The sequence below is a fragment of the Marmota flaviventris genome, chromosome 3, assembly GCF_047511675.1.
Source record: "Marmota flaviventris isolate mMarFla1 chromosome 3, mMarFla1.hap1, whole genome shotgun sequence".
NCBI classification, from domain to species: Eukaryota; Metazoa; Chordata; class Mammalia; order Rodentia; family Sciuridae; genus Marmota; species Marmota flaviventris.
Genome location: NC_092500.1, coordinates 52,538,968 through 52,561,292, shown reverse-complemented (window position 1 = coordinate 52,561,292; position 22,325 = coordinate 52,538,968). Strand labels below are relative to the sequence as shown.

Below are 22,325 nucleotides of genomic sequence, written 5' to 3'. Positions count from 1 at the left end.
TCTGCTCTTAGCTTTTGGTAGTTTATTGTGTTTTTAATTTATCTGATAGAAATATATAGGCTTGAAAATTTTTGTGAAAGTTTTTTTACTCTACCACCGTTGGCACCAAATATTGATTTTTTTTTTCCCATCAGGCAATAACAGGGGTTGTATGTTATGCCTGTAGAATTACCAGTACCTTGCTGCTTTATCAGGAATTAATGCGAAAAGGGATACGATGGTTAATGTAAGTAATAGATGAAAATTTTAAAAGTGATCATCTCATAGACCTCACTAATTAACATTGTTGATAGTTTACCACTTCAGACTAATTACTTGCATGATTGATTTTTTTAAATGTTTTTTTCAGTTGTAGATGGACACAGTACATTTAATTTAATTAATTTATTTATTTTTATATGGTACTGAGGATTGAACCCAGTGCCTCACACATGTCAGTCGAGAGTTCTACCACCGAGCCACAACCCCAGCCCTTGATTTTTATTATACTATATTTATTTCACAGTTAGTTTATAAAACATTTAGAAGCTATTTTTTCACTTATTTCCTACAATAATTTTATGAGACAGGATTGTTAGAATCTGAATATTAAAACTTATACAACATGTCAGATGTGGTAGCACACGTTGGAATCTCAGCAGCTAGGGTACTGAGGTAGGAGGATCACAAGTTCAAGACCAGCCTCAACAACTTAGCAAAACATTGTCTCAAAATAAAAAAGTACTGAGGATGTAGCTCAATGGTAAAGCACCTCTAGGTTCAATCCCCAGATCCCACCCACCCTGCAAAAAAACCTTACACAACACCTTTACCATGTGATAGCAAATGAATTCCTTTTCCAAAAACAATGACTTGGTTGTCATTATGCTATTTCAAAAGGCCTTTTCATTGTCATGATCCAACGTAAGAATACTTTCCAAGTTTAAATCTTCAGGATAGTCCTTCATTTCTTACCTTTCCCCCAAATGAAGTATATATTCACTTTTTTAAACAGCATTATTGAATATAATTCACATACTATATTCACCCATTTAAAATATAAAATTTTTAGTAAGTACAATTTTTAAAAAATATTTTTAGTTGTAATGGACAAAAGAATTTTATTTATTTTATTTTTTTATGTGGTGCTGAGGATCAAACCCAGTTCACGCATGCTAGGCAAGTGCTCTGCCACTGAGCCACAACCCCAGCCCAGTATGTATAGTTTTTAGTTGTTTACAGAGTTGTGCAACTACCACCACTTTGTTTAGAACATTTATTTAATCACACCAGAAAGAACTTTTGCATTCATTGGCCTTCATTCCTCATTTTACTCCAAATCATCCAGTCCTAGGCAACCACTAAATATAGTTAGTTGTTATAGATTTGCCTAGTCCAGATATTTCCTATGATATGAATCATACAATATGAATATACACTCACCTTGATAAGTAGTATAAAAGCTATCTTTTTAAAATCACTTCCCAAGTAGTTTTTCTAGAACAGAATATTGATCATCTAAGGATTTTCTTCCTGCAAGTGATCCTAATAAATGTAACATGGATATGATTTTGGCCTTTTTTTCTTAACCTATTATTTATAATGTCATTTTTCCATCTGATAAGCTCTCTTCTGAGAATTATGCTTATTAGCATTCTATACATTGTTTGAAGCATTTGGATTTTGTACATGTATGGTAATGGCTTTGTTGCCAAAAGATGGTAAGAAGTATGTTTTCTGAGCTCACCTCACGGTATGTCATGTCCCTGAGCTTAAATGCTTCTGACAGTGTGTATATTTCTACCTCATGCCCATCCCTTCTTGCAAAAATATGTATGAAGTATTCTCTTTTTTAGACTTTTATTTTCTTTCCAACATTATGTGAAACCCATAAATACAATAATTTTCAATGTGTTGACATATCCAGTTTCTAAGTCTATTTTCCTATTTTCAATAAGAAGCCTCCTTGTGGAGCTAAAGGTGTAGCTCAGAGGTAGAGCTCATGCCATATGTACCTGAGTTCAATTCCCAAGCATAAATGAATTAATAAAGCCTCCTTATTTTTTACTAAGTGGTTTCTAGAAAGTTTTCATCTTGCTATTTTCTATACCAATCACTGCATAAAAATTTTCCCCCTTATTATTTTATGCTTTAATAATTCATGAAAAAATAATTTTTAACGTAGACTGCTGTTGACAGACTTTTTCTGTAAAGGATCTGTAGTGAGTACTTTAGGGTTCATGGGCCATATGTGGATTTTTCTTTGTTTTGTTCTTATTTCTACAACCTTTCAAAATCTAATGTTATCTCATGGGCTATACAAAAACATGCCTAAGAACTTAGTTTGTTGATCCCTGAAATAGACCATAAGCCCTTTAATTATATATTATTTACTATGTCATCATTCTTCAGAGATCATATTTATTGTTGTAAAGTATCAATTGGGTTGGCAGTGTAGCTCAGTGATAGAGCACTTCCCTGGCATGTGCAAGGCCCTGGGTTCCATCCCCAGCACTGCAAAAAAAAAGAAAGTGTAGGTCAATCTACTATGAGTACTAAAAATTAGTTTTGATGGTATAAAATGTAAATGCTATAGAATTTATTTTTGTATGTTTGAAAATTGAATTGTTATGAGTATCATTTTAATACATTAGGTTTCTAAAGTGCTAAACTTTGTAATATGGTTTGCAAAAATAAAGTGCTCTAGATATGTATAACAAATTGGTAACAAATTCTTTTAATGTTGTCCTAATAAGTATAATTTGGCTTTCATAATAAGAATGTCATTATGAAATGTTTTTTGAATAGTAGTATAGCAGTGTGTAATTAGTGATACACAAGAAAAAATAAATAATTCCTTAGATAAACTAATGGTAATAATGTTATTTTTTAGTGAATTAGTTAAAGATGATTACAATGAAACTGTACACAAAAAGACAGAAGTTGTGATCACATTGGATTTCTGTATCAGAAACATTGAAAAAACTGTGAAAGTGTGAGTAGATTACTTCCTTTTTAATAGTGGTTCAAATATTAAATGTTCCATTTCTGTTTATTTAATCATTGTTAGCATGTGGCATGCAGTTCAAGTGTTTGTACTATGGAGCAGCTTGTAGGTGAGTGGTTAATTCATCCTAAAGGGGAAGACAGTTTCTCGAAAGCAATGAGCACCATGTCTGTGTACACTCCCTTTGTGAAGGAAAATGTAGTGGGAGATGGAAACATCTTGTGTCTATCTTGCAAAGCAGAATCTCTGAAGAGGAAAACATAAAACCTCTCAATAACAAAGAAGTAGGAAGAGAGATTCAAGAACAACCTTTGGGAGTATTTTTAGAATTTTAGGAGTTACTTTTGGTTTACTCTTATATATTAATCTTTTCCCTGAGAAACAGAATGATAATTTAAACTGCCTTCTTTCTAAGCTACAATATTTGTACCACAGAGGAAATATATAAATGAAATTGGTATTTAATATTTACCTCTCTTAATTCTGAAAGCTAGTATTTTTACTGTTGTCCTGGTATAAAATTATCGAAAATTAACTTGCCTTTTCTATTTTACGCTTTCATGTGCAAATTTTTAAGTAAAGTACAGTAGTAGCACTCTTATCCTCAAGGGGTACATTCTAAGACTCCCAGTGCATACCAGAAACCTCAGATAGTACAAAGCCTTTTATATAAGCACTGTAATATAATATTGTGACAGTTGATTTGATAACTGAAGTGGCTACTAAGTGACTAATGGGTGGTTATTAGTCATAATAGGCATATATAGTGTGGATATATAGGACAAAAGGATGATTCAGGTCCCAGCCTGGAAAAAGTGAATGTTATATGATTTTATCACACTACTCAATGGCCTAAAATTCAAAACTTGTGAATTATTTCTGGAATTTTTCATGTAATATTTTAAGACCACTATTGACCACCATAACAAAAGCCATAGAAAGCAAAACCACAGATGAGGAGGAACTACTGCATATAAAATTTCTTCTTCAGGAAGGCATCAGGATATAGACTTTGAATAAATTTTTTATTAAATAGTTATGATGATAAAAACTTAAATACAATTTGTAAACCATCTTTTAAGCAGAGGCTTAGACAGGAAGATTGTAAATTCAAGACTACCCTGGGCAACTCTTAGCAATAGCTGGTCTCAAAATGAAAAATAAAAAAGGATGTAGCTCAGTGGTAGAGCATCCCTGGGTTCAATCCTTGATACCACCAAAAAAAAAAAAAAATGTATTCATTTAATTTTTTTCTTGTGATTTACTTTTATACAGATATGAAAAGTTAATGAAGATCAACCTAGAAGCAACAGAGTTAGGTGAAATTTCAGACATACACACCAAATTGTTGAGAGTAAGTATTTATAAAATTATAGGCTAAAAATCTATTCCTTTTCTGGCAAGATTAGACTTAAAAGTTTCTTAGAGCATTGATATTTCTAAAAATCTCCACAGAAAGGATGTAACTTTTTCCCATCTTCATGGACTTGTTAACAATATTTAAATACCCTTACTGTCTTGACATTCTTTATAACATGTTCAAACTCTTGCTGTACTTATACACACACACACATACATCACTCTACCTCCCTCCCTTTTTTTTTTCTCTCTCCTCCCTGCTTTTTGACTTTTAAATCTGTAGTGATATTGTGTTGCTACTGTGGCTATTAAAGCAAATTTATAAAAGTAATTTAACACGTAGTTGGATGTGGGGTGGGTCAACTTGTTTAGAAATAAATGCAAATTAATTAGGACAATATTATCAGATTTTTTCTAAAATAAAAAGTAAAGAAAGATTTGGAATCCTCAAGGCAGTTTCTATCACTAGAAAAAGCAATCAGAGCACAAGTTTCAACTCTGCCAAAAAATATACTCACATTTCAGGGAGTCTCTGGATCTCTTATTAAAATGTGTTATAGAGGGGCTGGGGTTCTGGCTCAACAGTAAAGCGCTCACCTAGCACGTGCGAGGCCCTGGGTTCAATCCTCGGCACCACATAAAAATAAACAAATAAAATAAAGGTATTCTGTCCAACTACAACTAAAAAATAAAAATAAATATTTTTTAAAAATTGTACTATAGATCCAGGTGATGGTGTGCACCTGTAATCCAAGCAATTTAGGAACCTGAGTCAAGAAGATCACGAGTTTAAGGCCTGACTGAGCAACTTAGACCCAGTCTCAAAAAATACAAAGGACTGGGCATGTGATCAGTGATAGAACACCCCTGGGTTCAATTCCTAGTATCACCCTCCCCAAAAAAAGAGTATTGTAGAAGTACACAGAATTATATATTGTACGAATTGACTTTTAATCCCAGAGTTTCCTCTATTTACCTAGCTACTTCTATCTTGCTAGTTAAGGCATTAACTTCTTTGCATCCTTCTGCCTTTTTTTTTTTCTCCCTCAAAAATGAGCAATTTCATTCATACTCTGTTCATCTCATGGGTTGTTGTACCAGTTAAATTATATAGGTAAAAATACTCCTGCCTGGTGTGGTGGCACACGCCTGTAATCCCAACTACTCCAGAGGCTAAGGCAGGAGGATCACAAGTTTGGGGCTAGCCTAAGCAACTTAGCAAGGACCTGTCTAAAATTTATAAATTAAGAGGGCTGGGGATATAGCTCAGTGATAGAATGTCCCTGGGTTCAATCCCCTGTACTAAAAGAAAAAAAAAAAATACTGTACCCTTGCAAGCTTTTAGTATTTAGAGTACTCATAAAATGGATGTTAAATTAAAAGTGAAAAAATTAAGATGAAATTCTTTTCTCTTTTAAACTTAGGCTAGTCTTTAGTTGTTTCTTTTTTTATCTTTTTAGTACAGGGGATTGAACTCAGGGACACTTGACCACTGAGCCACATCCCCAGCCCTATTTTATATTTTATTTAGAGACAGGGTCTCACTGAGTTGCTTAGCACCTCGCAGTTGCTGAGGCTGGCTCCTGCCTCAGCCTCCCAAGCTGCTGGGATTACAGGCGTGTGCCACCAAGCCCAGCTAGTTGTTGTGTTTTTTTTCAGCTTTAGGTCAAGAACAATGACTTTCCAAAATAGTCATAATTGAGTAATAGGTTGTGAAGTTTAGTGCATTCTAATCAGCAGTCAAAATTTTTAAATACAATATAAAATGTCAGAAAGCATCATATCACTGTTTTCTAAAACTTTTTGTTCATTTATTTATACACTTTTTTTTTTTTTTGGTACCAGAGATTGAACCCAGGGGTACTTAGCCACTAAGCTACATCCTCAGCCCTTTTAATTTTTGTTTTGAGACAGAGCCTCACTAAGTTGCTGAGGCTGGTCTTGAACTCACAATCCCCCTGGCTTAGCCTCCTGAGTTGTGTGATTACAGGCTTGACCCTCACACCCAGCTTAGTCTTACTTACTATTCCCTTAATATTCATCCTTCATGTGCTTGTAATTTTCCACTCCTCTGTGTAACACTATAAGAAATAACTTTTCCATAAACTATTAATTGAACATTAATATTAAAGAAGACAAAAAACATTTTTTAAAAAGTGTATATTTGACTATGTAAAAATTTAAAATCTTCATTTGCTAAAAAATGTTAAAAAGCAAGTCAGTTGGGAAAATTTGATAGTTTTTTATAAAAATAGCTCATTTGAATTGATAAGGAAAATATTAAATCTGTAGTAAGTAGATAAACAACATTTAGATAATTACAAATAGAAATGTAGTGAAAAACTTAAAGTTTATACTAATATAGTAAAAGAAAATTGCATATTATAATAATAGTAAGATACCATTTTTGTCTTTCAAATGATCAAGGCTTAAAAAATTGTAATACCAGTTCTGACCAAAGTGTGGTGAGAAGGTCTCCCTTCACTTTGTTTCTAGTGGTAGTATTACTTAAGACTCTTTCAAAATGAAAAGCAGTAGTGTATAGACCCTTAAAATATTTAAGAGTATTTATTCTTTAAGGCTAACCTTCATCCTTTCTCAAATTTTACAAATATTTAGTTCTGTGGTAGGAAAATGATAAATTTACTAAACTTAAATGAATAGGATCTTAGATGAGGTTTTTTTCATTTTCTATTTTTAAGAGGAACTACTTTTCTTGAACTTCTAGAGAGCACAAATCATATATCCTATACTTTATCCTTGGGACTATGCAAATGGTTCTCCTATTTCATATTCATAATTCTATAATATATAGAATACTAATCATTTTTTATAGAAAAAAATGTTAGTTGAAGATACATATTTCACATATCTGTTTTTAAACAGTATTTACTGAGCTAGGGTGGTAGAGCTAGTGATAGAGCACTTGCCTAGTGTTCTCCCTAAACGCCCCCTACACACACACACGCACACACAGAATATTTACTGTATGAAACATTTTATAAAATATTTTAGTACTAGTTAGTGTTATGTTGTATTATTATATTGTACTCTTGGTGGAAATCAACCTAAGAAACTGCTCTTGTATTTAAAGATGAAAATAATTAATCTGCCCTCACTTGAGGCAGTCTACAAAGAAATGTCCAGACTCCATTGGCACCATGGTTATCATTTCTGACTTCAGCAATCTGGATCTGAACCCACTGGTTTTTATTTAGCTTTCCAGTTCCCAGGGGACAATAGAAACAAGTCTTCAGGATATCGACAGCAGGTTATCTCCAGGTGGACTGCTGACAGATGCATGGGCACATCAGGAAGGCACCCATCCAAAAGACAGAAAGTAGGTTCTGGTTTTATGAGTAGTTTCTGCTCTTATTAATATCCTTTTTCACATTGATTCAATTAATTTAGTTGGATTTTTTTGTTTTTTGTTTTTTCCTTGAAATAGTGTAGAAAAACTACAGGTCTTATTAAACTGCATCACGGAAATTTACTATCAGTTCAAAAAAGACAAAGCAGAACGTAGTAAGTAAAATTTTCTATTTGTTAATCTAATGAATCAGCCTGCCTTGGTAGTTAGTTGTAATTCAGATGGATTAATTTTGTATATTTGTAAGGGTGGCTGCTTGAGTTATTTGTTCCACAGATAGAATTCTGTAAGGAAAGAGGTTGAATATACTAAAAATTATTCTTAAAACAACCTTTTGAATAATTTAATTCATAAAATCCAAAGCTTCAGGGCCGGGCAGGTAACAGACAAGAATGAGATTGGCCTGTGAGGACTGAGACTGGAGAGTAGACAGCCCATCTAAGAGGGAGAGCCACTGTTCAGAAAGCCTGGTCCCCAGGTTTCTCATTTCTCAAGAGAAGTTAGAAATACAGCTTTTGTTAGAAATATTCCAATCTTTAAGTATTAGCAGTTAATTTTTTTTTAATGTTAACACTGTACAAACCAAAGAATAAACCTCTATCTATAAGTGATATGAAACCCTTAGGCCATAGGTCTGTGACATCTGCTTCAAACTCTTCACCTTTTTGAAGCAGTAATCTCAAAAAAGGAAAAACAGTGCAAGTAATATTATGATTCTACATTAACAAAAGTATACATTTTCTTATTTCTAGGACTAGCTTACAATGAAGAACAGATCCACAAATTTGATAAGTAAGTACCTATTTAATTGGTTGTTTTGGTGCTGTTTTGGTTTTCTCTATTAATATAATTCTTCTGAAAATTGTGATTAATTACAATAAAAAATATATACTTTAATCTAAACTTTTAAAGGATTGGTGCTATGGGTGCACATTTTTGAGGCCTGTCCATCTGGTCCCTGATTGGGAAGTTATCAAGAAAGACAAATGAGAGGGAAGAAAAATCCCTATTCCTCTCAAGTCAACTTCTCTCTCATGTGCTCTGATTGCATAAGGGTAGAGCAAAGGAAACAGAGGCGAGGACAGTTTATTTTTGTTAACATTCTCCAGTTTGAACTTTCTCTTTCTTCCTTTGCTATGTCTGTCTTAAAAACCTTTGCTTTCTACTATAAATGTTCTAAAGCTACAAAATTATTATGTATATATATTTTATATATATTATTATATATATTTGAAAATGTTTAAATATTGGAAGTAGAAACAAGTAGTTACAAGAAACTCTTGTAAACCTCTTTGATTATTTTTGATTATTTTTACATGAACTTCATGTAAACCTCTTTGATTATTTCTAAAATTGTAGGCAAAAACTGTATTACCATGCAACAAAAGCTATGACCCACTTTGCAGATGAATGCGTTAAAAAGTATGAAGCATTTTTGGATAAGTCAGAAGAATGGATGAGGTAAGTAAACTTATTTTGGGGTAATGGTTGGGTAATTACAATATAATGTATATATTTAAGTGAAAATATTTCACTAGACTGCTTACTAATGGATTATTTTTGGTTTTCAGAAAGATGCTTCATCTTAGGAAACAGTTATTATCTCTAACTAATCAGTGTTTTGATATTGAAGAAGAAGTATCAAAGTATCAAGACTATACTAATGAGGTACAGCTTTCAAAAGTATCTAGAATAAAAGCTTTGATCCATTAGGAAAAAATTAAAATTCTTACTTTATGTCTCATAATGATTAAAAAGGGAGAAACAGGACAGGTTTCACATGCCTATATTCATCTGTATTCACCCATTTTTTGGTATGTACCTTGAGGCAAATTATAAGAATTTTCATGTTTTATAACCAAAAACATCTATTAAACCATTCTTTTGTTGTTAGTAACAAAAGTGTTTTTGTTATTGTGTCATGATGGTTTTAAAATAGAAATTTAAAGCTGAGGCTGGGGTTGTGGCTCAGCGGTAGAGCGCTCGCCTAGCATGTGTGAGGCCCTGGGTTCGATCCTCAGCACCACATATAAATAAAGGTATTAATTACATATAAGAGGAGGTGAAGGGAAAGGGGGTGGGAAACAAGGGAGAGAAATGAAGTACAGTAGATGGGGTAGAGAGAGAATATGGGAGGGGAGGGGAAAGGAGGGGGGATAGTAGAGGATAGGAAAGACAGCAGAATACAACAGACAATAGTATGGCAGTATGTAAAAACGTGGATGTGTAACCGATGTGATTCTGCAATCTGTATACGGGGGGAAAATGGGAGTTCATAACCCACTTGAATCAAATGTATGAAATATGATATGTCAAGAGCTATGTAATGTTTTGAACAACTAATAAAAAAAAGGTGTTGTGTGCAACTACAACTAAAAAATAAATATTAGAAAAAAAATAGAAATTTAAAGCTGTAAATGACTTTACTAAAAGCTAAAACACTTGATCTATGACCTATAGTAAGTACTTTTGTTCTCTTATGTGGTTTTTGATGTTTCAGTTACAAGAAACTCTGCCTCAGAAAATGTTTGCGGCCTCCAGTGGAATCATACATACCATAACCCCAATTTATCCAAGTTCTAACACCTTAGTGGAAATGACTCTTGGGTAAGAAACTTACTTGGAAATTAAGATATTTTCATTTACTTTAACTTTGGTTTGTAATTTTGCTCTTAAGAATTTTAAAATCTTGGGGCTGGGGCTATAGCTCAGTGGTAAAGTGCTTGCCTTGAATGTGTGAGGCACTGGGTTCGATCCTCAGCACCACATAAAAATAAATAAAGATACTGTATGTTCATCTACAACTAAATAAATATTTAAAAAAAAAAGAATTTTAAAATCTTGATGTTGATTGTGAATATGGTGTTTGATAATGTTAATTAAATATTTTGTATTATAGTATGAAGAAATTGAAGGAAGAGATGGAAGGGGTGGTTAAAGAACTTGCTGAAAATAATCATATTTTAGAAAGGTAAGTAATATAAAACTCATCCTGTGTTGTTGATTTTCTTTGCAGTTGAGTGAGTACACATCTGTGTTTATATCTGTCAGTCTTCTATCAGTGGTTAAGCATTGGGAAGGGAACAAAAATGTCAGAACCTTTATGTTTTCTTCTTTCAGCATGATGATGAATTTGTGATACCTTCTAATAGTTGATTGATTCCATTTTATTGAAGCATTGGTTAATAGAATTATTTGCCTATTTGAATCAGTCCCCCGAAAATATTTCCACATGACTTTTCATAACATTTGTTCATTAGAACAAAGATTTTAAATTTGGGGATTCAGGGTTGCCTATAGAATAGCACTCTGATTAGTGCTGAGTAACTTCCAGAACCCTCTGGAAACCTCCTGGCAGGTGAGTGCCACATGGAAATGCAATTCTTTGAAGACCTAGGTGTTTGCTTATCCACAGAATATTAATAGATAAGACCAAAAGAGAGTTGAAAAACATGCAGAGCCAAAAGAAACCATTTTTGGATGGCTGTTTTTCAGATCCTGGTCCCTCAGAGAAATCCAGTCATTTTTGGCTCTGCAGAACGATTTCTCTTTCAGGCGTATAGGTACTCCTCTACACACTCTCACCCTTAAAGTGCTGATAAAATTACCTGTTATGTGATGTTGTGTACCTTTGCAGGATACTTTCACACTGTATTCTCTTCCTTCAGGTGCTTTACAGCCTAGAGCTGAAGCAGGAAATCAGTCTCCTATATCCTGAGAGTTTCCCCATTATCTATTTAACCCTCTCCTTTTGGTTTAAATTGTTTCTGATTTTTCACAATTACAAATTATGCTCCAGTGAACATCCTTGTGTATATCTCTTCATGTACTTTATAAGAGTTTTTGAGGGATCAAAATCTAAATGTTTCTAGATGTGAAATTTATGGGTATACACGTTTAAATTTTAAGTTTATTGCCAGTTTATTCTTTTAAAGAGTTGTATGTTCTAAACAGACAAAACTTATGCTTTTATCAACACTGAATGTTATCAGTCTTTTAAACGTTTGCCAATGTTTTTTAGTAAAAATTGAGATCTTCTTTTAGTATATATTTCTTTGGTTAATAGCAATGTTAAACATCTCTTTATATGTTCAAATTTTATTTCTTCTGCCTATTAGGGTTTTTGTTTTGTTTTGTTTTAGTTGTAGTTGGACACAATACCTTTATTTTATTTATTTATTTTTATGTGGTGCTGAGGATGGAACCCAGTGTCTCACGCGTGGTAGGTGACCGCTCTACCACTGAGCCACAACTCCAGCCCTAACCTGTTAAGTTTTTTTTTAATTATTTTTTTCTATTTGTTTATAGAAAGTAGATAGTAATTATATCACTTTTTTATGGTATCCACTTTGTAATTTCTTCACAACTTTAGCTAAATTCTAAATTTATCCAATAAGGCTAAAGATTAGAAAGAAGAGACTATTAAGATAAATTCTTAACAAACTTTTATATTGAATCATTATGCCTTATGGAATGAAATTACCCAATTCCTAAAGTACACCTAGTAAGTCAGTTTATCCTGTGTTTTATTTGCAGATGTTTTCGACAGCATATTAGTAATATAATATCACATAATCTTAACATAAATGTTACGTGACTTCTTAAGATTTAACAGAACTAAAGGGTATTCAAAGTGTTTCAGACCAGAAGTGTTTCAGATTTCAGATTTTTTTTTCAGGTTTTGGAATGTTTGCATATAAATAATGAAATATCATGGAGATGAGACCCAAGTCTAAGTACAAAAATTGTATCTCTTTGTTTTTTATATACAACTTTACACTTAGGCTGAAGTGAATAATACAATATTTTTAGTGTGCTTGCATTATGACTTCAGCTTGTCATAAGGTCAGCTGTGAAATTTTCCTTTTGTGGCCTCATGTTAAGTACTCAGTTTCAGATTTTGAATCATTTCTAGTTTCACATTTTCAGTTTAGGGATGCTCATCCTATAATGGAAGCCAGGTCTTATGCAGAATATTGTACTGCTGTCTCCACATGTGTATCCCACTGTTACTTCAGTTTTTTGTTTGATTTATCTAAAATCACCCTCCCCAACTTAGTTTCCCCTCTAATTTCCTCATTCTCTTTAGTGGGACTACCTTTTTTTCTATTCCTTTAAACATAAATTATTTTATGTACATACTTCCTTTACTCCCTCTCAAGTTTGGTGATCTCTCTTCAACATACTTTCACATTTCCCCTCTCCACCCTCATTCAACTTGCTTCTCTCTTCATGTGGAAGTTGTGGTAATAACCTGCTATCCTGTTTCCTTAGCCCCAGGCTCTTCCCATCTCTCATGGGCATTACAGCCAAAATAGTCTTCCAAAGTATTGATGTAGCCATGCCACTTCTTTGGCTCAAAAATTTCTAAACAGATATTACCTAAAAATTGGAGTCTAAATTCATATTTTCAAGAATATAATGGTCAGTTCCCAGCTTACATGAACCCAACTTTATTTCCCACTGCTCCCAAAAAAAAACTTATTGTTCTAGAAAGATTCCATACCTTATCCCTTGAATGTCACACTTCCAACTCCATTTCTTGGCTTATAAATTTTTATGAGAAAGTATCTGATTCTTAACATTTTCACATTTACATCACTTCCCATATTCTTTTTTTTTTTTTTAAAGTCTTCTCAAGGCACTGAGTTGTGTTTTTTTATCTATTTACGATAACACCACTCTTGTTCAGAAAGAAATAGAATGAATAGTTGCTTAAACTCTTTAAAAATAACTGTTCCCCCCAAAAGTAGTATTTGAAATTTCAGGTGTTAGAGGACAGGGCTACAACTCAGTGGTAGAATGCTTGCCTTGCATGCACAAAGCCCTAGGTTCATTTCCCAGCAATGAAAAACAAACTAACCAGCCAACCTCGGGAGCCAAATCAGTGAATCATTTTGAGATTATCTTTTTTCTTTTCTTGTGTGTTTTAGGTTTGGTTCCTTAACCATGGATGGTGGCCTACGCAACGTCGACTGTCTTTAGGTTTCTAAGAAGTTTCAGAAAAATTTCAGTTTGCACAAGATAATGCTGGGATATTAAATGAAAGCCTTTATAGGTGGTCTCTCATTTCTACAATTCAGTATTTGATGTGGTCTTGTAAATATGTATAATATTGTAAATACATAAAATATATAAATTTTTGGCTGCTGTTAAGATGTAATTTTGCCTTTTAACATTTATAACTACACGAGGCAGTTTGACCTCAGCAAGCATTAGAAGAAAGCCATGACTGGCTGACAAATTGAGATGCTGGTCCTTCACTCTGACGAAAGCTGGAGAAGTCATATTTCTCCAGCTGCCTATTGGAATATTTTTAAATGGAACCAAATTGGCATCCTTACAAATCAAAGACTAATAGTTGGCAAGTTTGTAAATGGTTAGAATAGAAAGGTGGCTTTTGTGAGTGGGGAGCAGAAGTAAACCACTGTTTTATTGGAGTCACTTTTTTTTTTTTTTTTTTTTGAGAAGGGTAAATGTACATTATTTCATTTTATAAGGTGCCCAGAGCCCAGTTTTCCTCCTGTTTGTTTAATTTCAGATTAATTATTGAACAAAATTTTTAAAGTGAATTAATTACTTTATTCATTTTTGGCCATAAGTGTATAATTGTCATTAAAATTTTAAGGTCATTTCAATTATTTAAAGCTGTATATTTCTTTAATTCTGCTTACTATTTCATGAAAAAAATAAATTTCTCAATTTTAACGTAAAAAGTTCATGTGTTTCTATTTATCCAGTATGAGAAACAAAAATCATCTTTTTCCCTCCCTTTCCTGTAGTGCTAGGAGTTAGCCCAGGGTAGTTCATACAGAGTAGTGCTCGCTAGGCAAGAACTCTACCACTGAGGTACATTCCCAGCCCAAAAGTTATATGTTGAAAGGTGCATATGGGTAGTGATGGTAAATTATTCTCAACATACTGAATGGGGTGACGGTTTTGTGTTTCTTATAAACCCACTAATTTCAAGTTCTTTCATGAATTTATGCTATGCATATTGTAATGGAATTTTTTCTTTGAAATATCTATTCTGAGTTCTAGACAAAAAGATTGTTTGGAAATTATTTTATTCATTGGAATTTTTATTTGTTTTGATTTTGGTTTTTGGCTTATCACACTATTGAAGGATGAATATACACAACTGTGTCATAAAGATAATACGTACTAAAGAGTAAATAAATTTGACTATCATGATACATTGAGAACTGAATCATCTTAAAACTGAAAATGTATTAAGATTTTAATTGAGATTATTGATGCATTTTTTTGTATAGGGAAATTTCAGTTTCACACATATACATCATAGAAATAAACTCAGAGATAACTATTTTTATTTATATAGTTGTGCAGTTACTTGGTGTTGAATGCCTACTTAGTCTAGAGTGTGTGAAACAAAGGGGCATTTAATCCCTCTTGATTTTAATTTTCCATTTTACCATCTAACATATATATCTTGAATTGCATTGTTTAAATGTTTTATAGATAAAATTTTACTCAGATTATGTGGATAGGTGGTATATTTTCAGGTTTTATTTTTATTTTGAGAGAAGAATACCAGTAAACAAACACTTTCTATTAGTATTTTTATTAGTGGGATTGGTAGGAATATAATCTATTCTACATTTGTAGTTTTTAACTTTACTGGATTTTTTAGGTTTTTTGTTTTCTCCATTATAGTAACATGGAAACAGGGGTTTTTGTTTGTTTGTTTTTCTTGTGGTACTAAAGACTGAATTCATGGCTTTGCAAATGCTAGGCAGGCACTGAGCTACTTCCCAGCTTGTTTTTTTTTTTTTTTTTTAAGACAGGGTCTTGCCAAGTTGCCCATCAAACTTGTGATCCTCTTGCCTCAGCCTCCTGAGTAGTAGCTAAGATTACAGGCATGTGCCACCACACCCAACTTCTTTTAAATCCTCATTTAAAACTTTGTTTACAGTCAATAAATACATGGTGTACCAGTCTAGTAATTTTCAGAGACTACTAAAGTTTTAGTGACTGCTGAAACTAGTTTTACAATAAGTTTCATCTCCAGTTTAATTGCTTTTTTGTTTTCAATAATAGGCTGTTTGTAAATGATGGGAATTAATGATATAAAATATAGAATATATAACAAATGTAGAAATTAGTAGATTAGCACTTAACATAGAAGTGAGGCTATAGTTCTGACTACAGAAAAATAAAAATGAAGTAAGTGAACATAAAATATGTGAAAAGAAGAGGTGGCTTCAAGTAAATAAAAAGAAATTCGAGATTTAAGAAAGAAATTTGAAAAATAATCCTATTAAATCTCCTAAAATTCCAACTTCTGGGCTAGGGTGTTGTAGCTCAGTGGTAGAGTGCTTCTCTGAGGCCCAAGGTTCAATTCTCAGCATCACAAAAGAAAAAAATTTTTTATTCTTTTATTTAAATTCTTCTATTATTTTGGAAATTACCAAGTATTATTACATCTGTGGCTTAACAGACTTAATTATCTTATATCAAAAAGAGTCTTCTTAAATATAAAAATATATAAAATATAAAATTTTTCAAAAATTTCTTTAAAAATATACTTAGTACTGGGCACAATAGTGCAACTTGGGAGACTAAGATGGAGTATTGCACGTTCGGGGACAGCCTTGGCAACTAATGAGACTCTCAGTAACATAATAAGAGCCTGTCTCAAAAAATAAAAAAAGATTGGGAATGTGGTTCAGTGGTAAAGTGCCACTGGATTCAGTCCCCAGTACTGAAATAAATAAGAATAAATTAAAAGAAAAAAAAAGTAGTGGTAGAGCTCCTGCCTAACATGCAGGAGGCTCAGCACTGAAGAATATATTATATCTTCATCAGTAAATTATACAGAAAATAGTTACAATAATCTTGATTTTTATTTCTGGAGGTTTTTTTAATGTTCACTTTTTTAAAACATGGTTTCATTTTTTAATACCTTTGTGGTTTTTTTGTTTTGTTTTTTTGTTTTTTTATGTAGTGCTGGGGATCAAACCCAGTGCCTCATGCATGCTAGGCAAGCACTCTACCACTGAGCCACAACCAGCCCTAATGTTCACTTTTTGTGATGTTCTATGGTTAAAAACAAGAGATACATTGTTTGGAATTACCTAAGGAATCATCAGTAAGAATAAGCACTCTCAACTATGTTGTCAACAGTTTTCTCCCCTCACAATTACAGCCATAGTCACAGCTGTAATTAAAGGCAGAAATAAGGGCTGGGGATATGGCTCAAGCAGTAGCGCGCTCGCCTGGCATGCGTGCGGCCTGGGTTCGATCCTCAGCACCACATACAAACAAAAGATGTTGTGTCTGCCTACAACTAAAAAATAAATATTAAAAATAAATTCTCTCTCTCTCTCTCTCTCTCTCTCTCTCTCTCTCTCTCCTTAAAAAAAAAAAAAAAGGCAGAAATAAAATTGCCTTGTGTTTCTGATTTCACCCCACTCTGTTGTTTTATCCATGTGTTTGTATTTGAGGTAGAGCTGCAGAAAATTTAGTTACTCTAACAAATTTTTAAGACTTATACAATGAAAACTACAGAACCCTAAAGAGAGAAATAGAAGAAGAGAACCCTAAAGAGAGAAATAGAAGAAGATCTTAGAAGATGGAAAAATATACCCTGTTCATGGATAGGCAGAACTAACATCATCAAAATGGCGATATTACCAAAAGTTCTCTATAGGTTTAATGCAATGCCAATCAAAATCCCAACGGCATTTCTTGTAGAAATAGAGAAAGCAATCATGAAATTCATATGGAAAAATAAAAGACCCAGAATAGCAAAAACAATGCTAAGCAGGAAGTGTGAATCAGGCGGTATAGCGATACCAGACTTCAAACTATATTACAGAGCAATAGTAACAAAAACAGCATGGTACTGGTACCAAAACAGGCGGGTGGACCAATGGTACAGAATAGAGGACACAGAAACCAATCCACAAAACTACAACTATCTTATATTTGATAAAGGGTCTAAAAGCATGCAATGGAGGAAGGATAGCATCTTCAACAAATGGTGCTGGGAAAACTGGAAATCCATATGCAACAAAATGAAACTGAATCCCTTTCTCTCGCCATGCACAAAAGTTAATTCAAAATGGATAAAGGAGCTTGATATCAAATCAGAGACGCGCCGTCTGATAGAAGAAAAAGTTGGCTACGATCTACAGTCGGTGGGGTCGGGCTCCAAATTCCTCAATAGGACACCCATAGCACAAAAGTTAATAACTAGAATCAACAAATGGGACTTACTCAAACTAAAAAGTTTTTTCTCAGCAAAAGATACAATAAGAGAGGTAAATAGAGAGCCTACATCCTGGGAACAAATCTTTACTCCTCACACTTCAGATAGAGCCCTAATATCCAGAGTATACAAAGAGCTCAAAAAATTAGACAATAAGAGAACAAACAACCCAATCAACAAATGGGCCAAGGACCTGAACAGACACTTCTCAGAGGAGGACATACAGTCAATCAACAAGTACATGAAAAAATGCTCACCATCTCTAGCAGTCAGAGAAATGCAAATCAAAACCACCCTAAGATACCATCTCACTCCAGTTAGATTGGCAGCCATTATGAAGTCAAACAACAACAAGTGCTGGCGAGGATGTGGGGAAAAGGGTACACTTGTACATTGCTGGTGGGACTGCAAATTGGTGCAGCCAATTTGGAAAGCAGTATGGAGATTTCTTGGAAAGCTGGGAATGGAGCCACCATTTGACCCAGCTATTCCCCTTCTCGGTCTATTCCCTAAAGACCTAAAAAGAGCATGCTACAGGGACACTGCTACATCGATGTTCATAGCAGCACAATTCACAATAGCTAGACTGTGGAACCAACCTAGATGCCCTTCAATGGATGAATGGATAAAAAAAATGTGGCATTTATACACAATGGAGTATTACTCTGCATTAAAAAATGACAAAATCATAGAATTTACAGGGAAATGGATGGCATTAGAGCAGATTATGCTAAGTGAAGCTAGCCAATCCCTAAAAAACAAATGCCAAATGTCTTCTTTGATATAAGGAGAGTAACTAAGAACAGAGTAGGGACGAAGATCATGAGAAGAAGATTAACATTAAACAGGGATGAGAGGTGGGAGGGAAAGGGAGAGAGAAGGGAAAATGCATGGAAATGGAAGGAGACCCTCAGAGTTATACAAAAGTACATACAAGAGGAAGTGAGGGGAAGGGGAAAAATAATACAAGGGGGACAAACGAATGTCAGTAAAGGGGGCAGAGAGAGAAGAGGGGAGGGGAGGGGAGGGGAGGGGAGGGGGGATAGTAGAGGATAGGAAAGACAGCAGAATACAACAGACACTAGTATGGCAATATGTAAATCAATGGATGTGTAACTGATGTGATTCTGCAATCTGTATATGGGGTAAAAATGGGAGCTCATAACCCACTTGAATCAAATTGTGAAATATGATATATCAAGAACTATGTAATGTTTTGAACAGCCAACAATAAAAAATTTAAAAAAAAAAAAAACAAAAAACTGAAATCAGGCATGACGATACATACCTATAGTCTCAGCACCGGGGAAACTGAGGCAGAGGGATCCCTTGAGCCCAGAAGTTCAATACCAGCCTGAGTGATATAACAAGACCCTGTCTCAAAAAAAAAAAAAAAAAAGCTTTTTAAGTGAAGAAATAAAACAGAGAGGTTCTGGAGGCAGACACTGTTGAGAATAAAATGTTTAAACAAGTCTTAATAATGTTTTATATATATATATATATATATATATATATATATATATATATATATATATATATTTAGTTGTGGATAATACCTTTATTGTATTTATTTATTGCCTTTATTTTGTTTATTTTTATGTGGTACAGGGGATCAAACCCAGTGCCTCACGCATGCTAGGCAAGCACTCTACGCCTGAGCCACAACCCTAGCCTCTTATTTATTTATTTTTATGTTGTGCTGAGGATTGAACCCAGTGCCTTATGTGTGCTAGGCAAGCACTCTAACCACTAAGCCACAACCCCAGCCCAACAGTATTGTTTTAGCTGTATTCCCTACCCCACATTTTTAAGAAGACAAAAGTATCTGAAAAAGCTGTACACTGTTGTTTTAGTTGGACTTGATTTCTGATTGTCACTTCAAGAGGATTCAAAGTCCAAGTTCCAAACAAATACTGAAGTGGAGTATCAACCAAAAGCATATGATCTGGAAATAAAAACTGGCAATATAATAATATCCCCCATTTCTCTTTGGAGTGTAAATCGGCTCCAAAAATGTACTGTGCAAGCCCAGGAAAAGCAGCTCAGTGACCTAGCAAGTACAAGGTCCTGTGTTTGATCCCCAGCACCACCAAAAGAGAAGGGGGGGGGGGGGAGGAGCTCAAATATTGCATCAGGCTACTGTAGGTACTAAAAAGCATATGACTACATGAAGAAGTTCCTTTCTTTTCACAAACAATGCACAAAGCCCAAATGTTAGATGTAGTTTTAGTGGGAACTTCAGTTCAAGTCACATAATAGACAGCTAGAAATCAGGGCCAATAATGTTAAAGAAAAGTTAAAGAGAATTGTTTATCAAAATGTTAGAAATCATGGAGCTGCAGTTGCGGCTCAGAGGTAGAGTGCTCACCTAGACGTGCGAGGCCTTGAGTTTGATCCTCAGCACCACATAAAAATAAATAAAGGCATTGTGTCCAACTTAAAAGGTATTGTGTCCAACTTAAAAATAAATATTTTTTTAAAAAAATGTTAGAAATCAAAACAGGACCTTGGGAAAGAAATCAGACTCACATATTTCTTGTCTTATAAGAATTAGTCAAATTCTTTTTTTCGCCCTAAATTCTTGTCATGGTTTAAAATAGGTGTCATTTTTCCAGTAAAAAAATATATAAAATGGGATCAAGGCCACCTTTGGGAGATAGCTTGTCAGTCGCTATCTAAGTCCTACAAATTGCCATTGACAATTCTATTGGATCCTGAGTTGGATACGGTGGTGGTGGTGGTTTCAGTCCTCTCTGAAAATTGTTTTTGTGAAGAAAGTCAAGGGATCCATGCTTTAAAATTGTCAGCTGTTACGTTAGGTTAGAGTTTCTCCTAAGACAGCTTAAACTCTTTTCTTTAGAAAGAACATCTATTAATATGGTTTCTAGTTATAAGGGCCAAAGTCTAAAGGACAAGTCAAAGGAATGACAGAGAAAGGGGATTTAGGGCTAACAGGTGGTCTCCAGACACATTGGCTGAAGGAAAGTTCACAAAGTGTCACATGTGGGTGTCACAGTGTTCCTCATCCATGCTCTGTGGAGAGTCACTCTGGAACTCTTGGTCTCAGCTATGGCCATAAGAAGTGACTTTAACAAAACCTTCAGAAGAATAGCCCATTTCTTTTACTGGTTACCCAAATCTCTGATCTGCTCAAAGAATCAGAAATCCAAGTTGCTTTGGAGCCAAAAAGGAGGTAAGTTACTTCAGACTAATGCTTGGTTTCAAATACATTTTTTTCCTATTACTAACTTTCCTGAAGTGGTAGTGGTGTTGGGGGTGGGGGGGTTAGAGGGCAAAAGGAAGAGGGATAGAGGTCTTAAAACTTTTTAAAGTATTGATATTAAAAGCTACAGGGCTGGGCGTGAGACTCAGTGACAGAGTGCTTGCCTTGCAAGTATGAGGTACTGGGTTCAATCCTCAGCACCACGTGAAAATAAAAATAGATGTATTGTTTCCACCTACAATTAAAAAAAAACATTTTATAAAAAGCCACAAACATTTTTATAATCCAGTTTTTTTTCCTTTTTGGGCATCTGCTTCAGAAAAGTTTTCTAAAGAGAGATGGAGACTTTCGTTTTTTAAAAAAAAATCTTATTTTCAGTGAACCTTAACTTGCTTCTTGTACTAAAATCTCTTATAACACACAGAAAAATAAATAAATCACGGTAGGTTCCCCTACTTTTCCCTAGGAAACTAAAAAAATTAATGGACCTCATGTCTTATTTGGGTTAGTTAATATAGCATACATCAGTCAGGTATTTATTGGTGTGAGATTTTAAGCACACTAAGGATGCTACTGCACAAAACTCTGTATTTTCTATCCAGTCCTACCTGACTAGAGAGTGCTAAGGTCAGAGGAGAGGGGATCAAAGGGAATGGAGGATCAGTTGACACTTCCATGTCTAGTATCTAAAACTCCTGCAGAGCCCTGCTTTTGCCTGCATACTCTAGGGGACCAGTGTTAGTTTTACCACTTAGACTAAGGTAAGCCAGTTCTCTCACTTCATGATGTCTCATCTTGTAGCTGAATCATAGTTCTAAAAAGGCTTCTTCCACACCCATATAGCTCAGCATTATATATTAAGTGCTTAACTATTTCCACTTGTCTGATAATCAAACATAAGGACATGATGAATTACCTTGCCCAGATCCTCCTCTAATTAAAACAAAAGTGATTCTGATCTATAATCACCAGGGATTATGAAATGTATAAAATATAAGTATATATTTCAGTCATCTGTTTTGCTTGGATTAATATATTCTTTCATTCTTTTTCACTACCAAATATGAGGAATTTAGCTTAATTATTTATAAATCTCTGTGTATATATACTATCCCTCATGGGTAGAATAGTGTAATTTGAGACATTAGAGCAA

The 22,325-nt window shown here is 34.0% G+C and overlaps 1 protein-coding gene across 1 annotated transcript in view; it reads left to right on the top strand.

Moving 5' to 3' along the window:
• The window catches only part of Tbk1 (TANK binding kinase 1), a 44,869-nt gene extending 30,438 nt beyond the window's left edge, over positions 1-14,431 (top strand). The window contains exons 11-21 of the mRNA XM_027925729.2: positions 135-226; positions 2,873-2,974; positions 4,262-4,340; positions 7,564-7,685; positions 7,794-7,870; positions 8,468-8,507; positions 9,075-9,176; positions 9,287-9,383; positions 10,216-10,322; positions 10,615-10,686; positions 13,649-14,431. Of these exons, the coding sequence (XP_027781530.1) occupies positions 135-226; positions 2,873-2,974; positions 4,262-4,340; positions 7,564-7,685; positions 7,794-7,870; positions 8,468-8,507; positions 9,075-9,176; positions 9,287-9,383; positions 10,216-10,322; positions 10,615-10,686; positions 13,649-13,700 (942 nt within the window). The 3' untranslated portion in view covers positions 13,701-14,431. The remainder of the gene's footprint in view (positions 1-134; positions 227-2,872; positions 2,975-4,261; positions 4,341-7,563; positions 7,686-7,793; positions 7,871-8,467; positions 8,508-9,074; positions 9,177-9,286; positions 9,384-10,215; positions 10,323-10,614; positions 10,687-13,648) is intronic.
• The last annotated feature ends 7,894 nt before the right edge of the window (positions 14,432-22,325 follow it).